The 9,850-nt window shown below is 32.1% G+C and overlaps 1 protein-coding gene across 1 annotated transcript; it reads left to right on the forward strand.

Annotated features, from left to right (window-relative positions):
* The first annotated feature begins 8,072 nt into the window (after positions 1-8,072).
* Positions 8,073-9,462, forward strand: LOC112506447. The gene is made up of 4 exons (XM_025110494.1): positions 8,073-8,729; positions 8,879-8,968; positions 9,063-9,136; positions 9,236-9,462. The coding sequence occupies exons 1-4, from the start codon at positions 8,280-8,282 to the stop codon at positions 9,255-9,257; spliced, it is 636 nt and encodes a 211-aa protein (XP_024966262.1). The 5' UTR covers positions 8,073-8,279; the 3' UTR covers positions 9,258-9,462.
* The last annotated feature ends 388 nt before the right edge of the window (positions 9,463-9,850 follow it).

Raw genomic sequence — 9,850 nt, forward strand, 5'->3', positions numbered from 1 at the left:
AAAATATAATCCAAAGATGCCAATGCATCACAACTAAATTTTGCCACTTCAACATTCGGGTCCCCTTGTCTCCATGAAATTTGCATAAGATTGAAACTTATCAAGTCTCTTCTCCAACGTCGGCATATATACTTCTTCGGTATCTCATAAAAAATCCTCAATCATTAATCTTTTGAAAACATGACGACATAAAATCCCATGATGAACAATATGATTGCAATCACATTCGAATGTTGAATCCAAATGGTTCCAAATAACTTGCAACAAAGCATGAATAAGAAAAAGTAAGTTGTGTTGATAAATAATTATGAAAATGCATATATTCATAACTGTTTTTACCTTGAACTGCTTTTTTTTTATTACATTCCTTGTCATTTTGCAAAATTGTATACACCTTGCATCCATCTTTTTCAACAACATTCTAATTAGCACACGACCAAGCTGCTTTATTAATCTCAATTTGAACATCCAAAAATATAGACCAGGTGTACACTTCATATGCATATCTCATTTTGAACATCCAAAAATATAGACAAGGTGTACACTTCATATGCATGTTTCCCAATCCTTTTGGGAACACACATATGAGGAATAATTGTCTTTGTTATATGGTCAAGTTTACGTAGAGAATTTATTTGGTTACGCATTGCATTTTCATATGCAAGCATGAATGTTACAAAGTTGTTACCATGGTGAGCAAATTTGTTGAAAAATGAATTTATGCTCTCTAACCTTGATGTAGTTTTCATCAACGCACAAAATGGCATTGACTTAAAATAAGCAGGAATCCACCGTTGATGAATACAAAACATGTATGAAAACCATTTTCTCTTCTCAAGTTTGAACTCAGAAATCAAAGCTAACCACTTACTTTCAAACTCTTCAGACTCAAAATGAACATTCCAAACAAGTTTGTTAAAGCGTTTGTTGAAATTTATCTCCCTGTATATGGTTGTGCTAACTTATAAAATTCTCATATAGAAATAATGATTTGTAATTCACATATAACTATTTAATGGATGCATAAATGATTGTTGATTATACATCAATAATTCATATGTGAACAAAATGCTAAAACATAATGCTAACCTTGTTTGGAACCTCGGCCATGATGTGCCACATACATAATATGTAATGTGACTTAGCAAAAACCACTGAACAACTTGTCTCATTAACAAGCACTAATCTGTTAAAACAAAACTAGGTTGCTTCCCAACATGAGCTTTCAAAAATTGTTCTAGAAGCCACTTAATATTATCAAGAGTTTTATCAGACAACAATGCAGCACCACCTGTAACGGATCTTTTATGAGTATCAATAGCAGTAAATGGAATAAGAACCATTCTATACCTACATAACATAAAAATATAACATAAAGACAATGTAGAAACATACAAATCAAACACATAAATTATGTAAAAACAATGAATTACAGTTGGTAAACTTATTCAATGAAATAACATCTCCAAACTCTTGGTAATTGAGCTTAGCAATTTCATCAACCCAAAATATTCCACATAATTGATTATCCTGACGACTATACTCGAAAGAAAAATATGGATCATCTATTGATCTAAGAATCATCTCACCAACACCAACACCGACACCAACAAAGGCATTCATGACTACCTTAAGATTATTATAATCAACAACAGTGCATCTAGAAACATTAAAACCACCTTTCAACAACGTATGAAACTTATGGGTTTTTGATGCTCCAATATTACTACTTACAGCATTGTGAATAAGAATTTGGTCAGTTACAAACAACTGCCTTCGTTTTCGAGACATGTTTGTATAATTTTCATCAACAAGTATATGATTCTACTTCTCATCAAAATAATAAAGCTCGTACAACGATCTTGAAGGTACAAAATACAATCTAATGCATGTTTCACAACATGTCCTCTTCATACTTGACTTACGTTTTTTTTTTACTTTTAATACTTTCATGAACTGCATTAAAACTCTTTTTTCGTGGTTCATATTCTTTACTGTACACACCACTTTTTATCTTCACAATACAATAATTGCCAATAATGGTTGTTCAGAGTCTAACACCAAAGCCACCTTTATCAACATACCGTTCATATACTGAAATAGTTTACTGACATGACTGAAAAAAGCTACCTTGTTCTTGGCCTCAAATCCAAATCTACATTCGGTATCCAAGACTCCTAACCCTGGAGTGACAAAATGAAATTACGAACAAAAAAATTAATATGTCAACAATTCATTTGGACTTATCAAAAAAAAATATTGACATGTCATAACAACTCTAATTATAATTCAAATATTATATTACATATGAAGCAAGAAATATAATAACACATAATGCTAAAAACTATGAATCTTGATATATAGTTGTTCATATATGAGCTTAATTCACATATGAAATTCTACAATTAGAATGAACAAATTCTTACAGACATAATCTACTAAATACTTCAAATTCTACTACTTCACATATGAATACCCTTCTAACAATTCAAATTCAGAAATGAACTAGTTTTATAAGGAAAAGAATAAGTTATATATCAAAATCAAATCAAATTCACTTATGAAGTAAAAAGGTTATAACGAACAAAAAGTTGTTCTCTAGATAAACCGGTTCATACATGAATCTATTTTGACAATTTAAATTCAATTATGAAGTAAAAGTTGTAATGAACAAAAATTGTTGATATATGAATCTATCATGAACATAATATCTTCTTTTTCAAAATCAAGTCAAATTCGATTATGAACTAAAACAATTATAATGAACAAAAGATGTTACATTTGGTAAAAGTAAAACACAATCTTTAAGATTAATTACTTCAAATCAACTTAATTATGTAAACTGAATTACCGGTGCTTAATGCAATAACCGGTGAGCAGACTTGCGACGTGCTTACGCCATCGCGGACGTCTGGGTATGGATTACTGGAGTGAAGGGATTCGTGCGAAAGAGAGTGTGCTTCAAGACCATGTTTATCTCAGAAAAAACAACATAACATGGGACGAAACTTCAAAACAATTACAAAGCGGTATCTTGAAAAATTAAGGCATCAAATAAACAAACAAAATACCTTCATCTTCACCAATCGCATCATCCTCGTTCGACAATTCAATTATTATCATCAAAATCGACTCATTGATCAAGATCGCTTTTTGGATTCGATGTCACATTCAAAGAAAACGAGATTTCGATCGATAAAGAATCAATAAAATTGATAATTTTCACAACCTAGAATTGCGATATAGGAAGGAAGAAAAAAGAGAAATAATTGCATTAATCTGAATTCGATTTCTTAACAATCACTAATAGAGAGAAAAGTTAATGATGTTGGACTCGATCTGTTAAATTCTAATTTGAAAACGATTTGTTTGATTCTAATCCTTAGTTGCTAATTACCATATTACCCTTCCTTTAAAAAATTATATCATTTAGTCCAAGTACTAGAATCACTTTTTTACTTTTCGCATACTACCACTTCTTAAATGAACACACACACACACAGATATATATATATATATATATATATATTATACATAATGAATCATCATAATATAAAATTACTACTTAGACCAAGATAAGTGCACATGAGACATATAGTAATTGACTGAGTCAATCAACCCCCTCCCTCCTAACTATTGTCTCTCCACCATACACATTATTACTAAATGTTCATATATGAACAAAAGGTGATTAATCTTCATAAGTAATCACTAATCAATTCCAACTTGTTAATTTTTCTTTCTAACCACCACATGTAAGCCTTTATTTCTTTATGTATTGTATTATACCAATATCGACAGAAACGAAGTATCATATGAGAATAGGAGTTAAGATGAGAATCGTAAAAAGGGATTTGAACCCTTGATCTTTAATCTTAAACGAACCCCTGAATTACATTTTAGAAGAGAAATGACCTGAGGCAGAGAAATGCAAAATTATGGCAAAATAAATCTATTATAGGCCATCAAACGGTGCAAAACACCTTGAAGGTTCTTCGTGATTGGCGAAAAGCCAAAGAATCGAAGTCGTGTTTGAACTTTACCACGAGTACCACCCCTTGTACACTACGGCATAAATCCTCCTCTGAATTTTGTAAAGTGCAAAACTGATGCAACCATTCTAGAGGATATGTCATGTACACGACTAGTTATGGTGTATCGAGATGATAATGGATAATTCTTAGTTGCTCGAACATCTAAAGTGGATGGGGTACGCTCCGATAGTCAAGGAACGTGAGGCTCTTGAACCTGTTATCTTAACCGCATTTAGGTTTCCCAAGGCATCTTTGAATCAGATGCCAAATATTCATTAAGGAACGACGTTTCTGAGTTTGAAGATATTACGATTATTATCTTGAGACATCGTACTTTGCTCCTTCAACAAGACTCTTGTTATGTCTGCTTTGCTAAACAACAAGTTAATGAATATTCATTCCCATATTATAAAGAGAAAGGAATTCCGAAGAAATTCTTCTTATGAATCAATATTCCGAATAATTAAATAAATTAATGAAAATATTTCCAATAATAGTAACGTGATTAAAAAAGAGGAGACAAATAATGGGGAGCCGTGGAAAGGGTGTCACGTGTTCCCATATTTTCCCAATACACAATATTCCTGCCTCTGTTTATTACTTATTAGTATAAATTATGAACAGATAATACTAATTTGTAATATAATATTTAGTTAATTAATTTAATATTGAATATAAATAAAAAATAATAATTAAGGTAAAGGGGAAAGGGGAAAGGGGAAAGGGGAAAGAGTGTAGGGGTATATAGGAATAGGATAGGGGTGTGTGATTCACGTGGTTACATGTGTGATGAAAACTGAAACCCATGGTTGCATATGGCACACGTGGATGCATGTGTACTAAAAGACGCATGTGGGATTTATGAAGGAAACACAGTCTCACCAGTACTCCACGCTCCAAGAATTGTACTCTCCCATTAATACTATTATTATTGCACTAACCTAACCCCAAAAATGTTGCCCGCACGTGCCATCCCCCACCTCCCTATATCTATCTATATATTTACCTCTTCTTTTCTCATTCCTTTGACAACAGGTTTAAGTTCATAATGTTTTATATGAATTTCAAATAATTGGAAATCGGTTAAAAGGATTGTTTATCAAACATTTACTTGTAAAACACTTACCGATAAAATTTAACACTATTATTTATTTATTAGGTAAGATTTTAGTCCACCAAAACGACATCGTATACAACAGTTTACCCGGTAAACGCTTACCGTGGTAAGAGTCGTCGTCTTCACTTACCGGGTAAGATTCTTGGTCCTTGTCTCGCTCTTAACGGGTAAGATTCTTGATCCTTATTATATTCATCCGGTAAAGGTAACGTGACTTGGTAAGCGCTTCCCCAGGTAAGCGTTTGGTAAACGGACCCTAAATGTTGTTCAGAGCCTCTGATCTTTCTGATTGAAGGTTCTAAGTCTCCATTTACCCGAAGTTATGGTCCACATCCTTTGGGCCTTAAGTTTGGAGTTTCTAAACATTGAGCTTTTTTCTACGGTTGGTGATCAGATCATCTGATTGTGGTTTCACCTTTTGAGATGGTGCTTATGACTTAGAGCCTTTGAGTAAATTGTAATCGTTGTTAAATCTTATCCGTTAACAGTTGTAACTATTGTGCAGTTACATATTAATTACCAAGTTGTCCATAGTCGTCGATTTCTCTTATAAATACATAAACGGTTGATCTAGTGAACATATACACATACCAGTTTGTGTCTTAATTTGGGTATGAAATTTTCTGGGTTATCCAATATTAATTCATGTTAAGCTAAGGCATATCTAAAGATGAAATATAGAATTTAGAAAGTAATTTCCTATTCACAATCCAATGATTTATCCTAGTATTTAATCATGAAACCCAAATTCTCCAACACACGTAATGCAAATTTCTGTTAGTAACGCTATTTTTATTGATGACGGATAACCATCAAGAATCAATCGCGTATCCATATTCATGATGAATATGGACAAGACATCCATCATGAAAGTTTATATTCATGATAGATATTATATAATCATTATGAATATAGATATAAGACCTGTTTTTGATGGTTTCTGATACTCAATAAACGTGTAACCTTTTGATACTCCTTTTCATTTTTACTGTGACCTTCTTTTCTCTTTTTATCCCATTATATTTTTCTTAGTAATTTCTCTTCATCTTATAATAAATATTTATAAATAAATATAAAATTATCATGTTTTTTATTAACTAAATAACAATTATATATCTAATAAAAAAAAAGTAACGAATCTATTCGTCTCATAATTAATAGTAAAATTGAAACGTATCCACAGTTTTTTATTTTTAAAATTGAATACTTATTTTTGAAATAAAATAAATCAAAAACATGGTTATTTCAAAAAATAAAAATAATATATAACTTAATAATATCGTTTCTTTAATTCCAAGGGCGATGAACGTAGACGATAGCGTCCTTCTGACCCACCTTGATTTGGATCCGTCGATAACGAAATATCGTAAATTGTTAAGCGATATTCATGTATTCGCTTAGATTACGAGAAGATTTGATGTAAAATAAAGTATTAACAGGTCCTTGTGTATACGTATAGTCTATTTTTGTTTTAAAACCATAACTATCTCACTTTTATAATCAAAGTCGATGACATGTGTTCGTGTGATTGACTACATGCCAAAATAACACCTACATTAAATATATTGTCCTTTCGGTATTTAAATGTCCTAATCTTATTCACAAGAAGCCAAAATCCCGTGACGACTTCCGTTCGTTAACTGAATTTTCCATATTTTTTTGGATTAATTTTTTTTAATCAAATTAAAAGAAATAGAAATATTAAATATATGATAAATTAAAAATGTAGTAATATGATTAGAAAATAATTTAATAGTAATAAATAATAATAAAAGAAGTATAGTAGTACAATAATAGGAGTTGCCACGTAATTGGAGCCCATGACGTGGGGCATTGTCTAGGTTCATCTGATCACTTGTGGCCCATCTCCATATATCTCCATGGTCCAAACCCAACTGCTTCCAAAATTATTTGGATTCAAGAAACGTACAACTTTTTATTCCAAACGTACAACTCTTATTACCCTCCAAATAATTGAAATTACAAAAGCCATTTGTGGGGTTTTGGCCAAGCCTAGTACCACAGTGCCCAGCTGTCCTCCATGTGAATGCTTCTTCATTTCTGTTTCTTCTTTTGTTTTTATTTATGTTTTTTTAAATAAATAAACATAATTACATATCTATGTATATAAGTTACGGCAACTTTCAAATAAAGGAAATAAATGTTTAAAAAAATGATTTATATATGAATTATTGATGAACAAATATGAATATTCATATGTGAATATTCACATTTCATGTTTAAAACAATTCATATATGAATAATTTATTTTGGAATATTTTTCGTGTTTGAGCCTTCTTGATATAAACTAATTGTGTGATATATATCTTTCTTTATAATGATTTAAAGAAATATTTTAATTGGTATTGTATTTACTTATAGAAAAACTAGCTTAAATGATTATTTCACTCGTTCAAATTAACCTTTTAACCATTTCTTTTCCAGGTTGATTTAAATTTCACTACATTCGTAATATTGGGAACCTAGCTAAAAGACAAAAAATGTTAAATAAAACCAGTTTACCGTTGCAATTGCATATTTGTTTTGAATTTTTGGTCTTTAGCTATATTTTTTTTGAAGTACATAATATTTATATACAACAAATAAACTCACACACCCTCTTTACCTATGGAGAGGTTTGAACCCTGACTTCTTAGAAGGCCAAAGACTATGATACTGCTAGGCCAAAGACCCTTTAGTGTCTTTAGTTATATTACAAACATAGATATTACGTAGATAGTGAGATTTGGAGCTAACTTGAAAGAAGAATGGTTGGTATATGAACTTGAAGGAGGGAAATGTTTATTAAACTTAAGGAGTAAATAAATAAATTAGATAGAGAGACACAAAGAGACATACATAAACACCCACAGAAACCAATCCAACTGGCACTTTATGATTCACTCACCCCCTCGAATGCTGTACATCACGACAAAATTAGTCTAAGATTTGCCTCTGATTTCTCTTTTGTTCTTTCCCCTCAATTCTATCTCTCCATTCTTTACTACTTGCTCCTCTGCATATAAAGAACACACTCAATATCTCTCCCACCCCCCCCTTTTTCTTCTTGATACAATCTTGAATATAAAGAAAACTCCCATTTGGGTTTTTTGATTCGATTTGCGAGAATGGAACAAGTTTTTGGTTCTGGATGCAGTAGTGGGTGTGAGTCTGGTTGGACTTTGTATTTGGAACACTCGATGTATCCTTCACATTCTCTTCAAAACCCCAACAATGGCGATGGCTTCATCTGTAAAAAAGGTTCATTCACACATGAAGATTATGAGGTAGAAGAGGAAGAGGAAGAGGAAGAGGAAGATATGTCAATGGTTTCAGATGCATCTTCTGGGCCACCACATTTTCAAGAACAAGAAGAGGAATGCTTCAACACCAACAACAATGGCGGTGGTGGTGGTGGTGGCTGCTGTGTTTATCCTCCTCTTCCTTCGTTAATCGATCATCCAACAAATGGAAAAAGGCAAAAGATTCCAAAACAACCAAATTTGCATAGAAAGGTTCAAGATTTGCCTTCTTTCCTCGATGATACTGCCAGCTCCCCCTTCTTCAACTTCTCAAATGTAAGAACCTTTTTCCACTTCATTTGTCAGTTTCTCTTTCTTTAAATGTGCAAAATGGCAAAAGTACAAACTGCTTTGAGAGAGTCCCAATGTTGGTTTTGGATAGAATGACTGAATTGAATTGATGATTTAAACTTCGTTTTCCACAGAACAATCTAACAGTGACCAGCAACAAAGCTTCAATGGCGGATAATGACATGATAGACTACTCGCAGGGATACTCCACCACCTACTTTGAGGTAGTTTTTTACAAAGTTTGAACAACCAGCATTACTGGGTTTGCTACAAATAGTATGATTAAAGCTTTAAAGCAATCAATTCTTGATTTTGTAGGGAAAATCTACATTTCAAGATCACTTTGGATTCTTCCACCCCTCTGTTTCTGGTACTCAACTGCAACAAAACCAGTTAAGTGTTTTCATTTTCCTGCATTCTGGGGTTGTACTCTATAAACCATCCATGCATCTTGATTCTAACAAAATGTACATATTTCTAATGCACACCAGATGGTTTGAAGGGAAGAGGTAGGGATGAAGCTGTTTACAAGAAATGGCATGGCTTAAGGAGGAATTCAAGATCCAAAAGAAGAGATCTTGTTCCTTTTATTTTTCTTTTTATTTTTTTTGCATTTTTTTTGCATTTTTTAGATGTAAAATTGTCAATTGCAATGAAAACAACCTGAGGAAAAAAAAAAGGTTTCTGGGAAATGATCTCCCTGTTCCTCAGAATTTAATTTTGTGGCTGCCATTTCTCCAAGTCCCAAAGCAGAAACAACTAAATCCAGATCAATGTACAACTCTTAATGCATGGCACTGTTCTGGGCTTTTGATCGTTCTAAATCTGGAAGAAACTGATTTATCTTAATATGACATATAAACAATCTTGGAAAGTCTAGGAAAAAACAATCAGATATTCGTTTAACTTAAAAATCCGTCATTTTTCATCGCCATTTTTCTTCGCTTTTATGATGATTACGTCATCAAATACATCTTCAAAAGATATAGAAAACCTTTTCGTTTAAAGAAGCATGTGGTTTAAGGTTCTCGCAATCTTTTCAACTGTTCACATGATTTTATTAATATTTCTATCGTCACCCTACATCCGATATCAAATTCATAATA

Source organism: Cynara cardunculus (assembly GCF_001531365.2).
Source record: "Cynara cardunculus var. scolymus isolate 2C chromosome LG 2, CcrdV1, whole genome shotgun sequence".
NCBI classification, from domain to species: domain Eukaryota; kingdom Viridiplantae; phylum Streptophyta; class Magnoliopsida; order Asterales; family Asteraceae; genus Cynara; species Cynara cardunculus.

Excerpts from the sequence above, each read along its gene's own strand:
- LOC112506447 (XM_025110494.1), top strand. The coding sequence starts at position 8,280 with ATGGAACAAGTTTTTGGTTCTGGATGCAGTAGTGGGTGTGAGTCTGGT. Across the intron at positions 8,730-8,878 it reads CCTTCTTCAACTTCTCAAAT|AACAATCTAACAGTGACCAG; the intron begins GTAAGAACCTTT and ends CGTTTTCCACAG. Across the intron at positions 8,969-9,062 it reads ACTCCACCACCTACTTTGAG|GGAAAATCTACATTTCAAGA; the intron begins GTAGTTTTTTAC and ends TTGATTTTGTAG.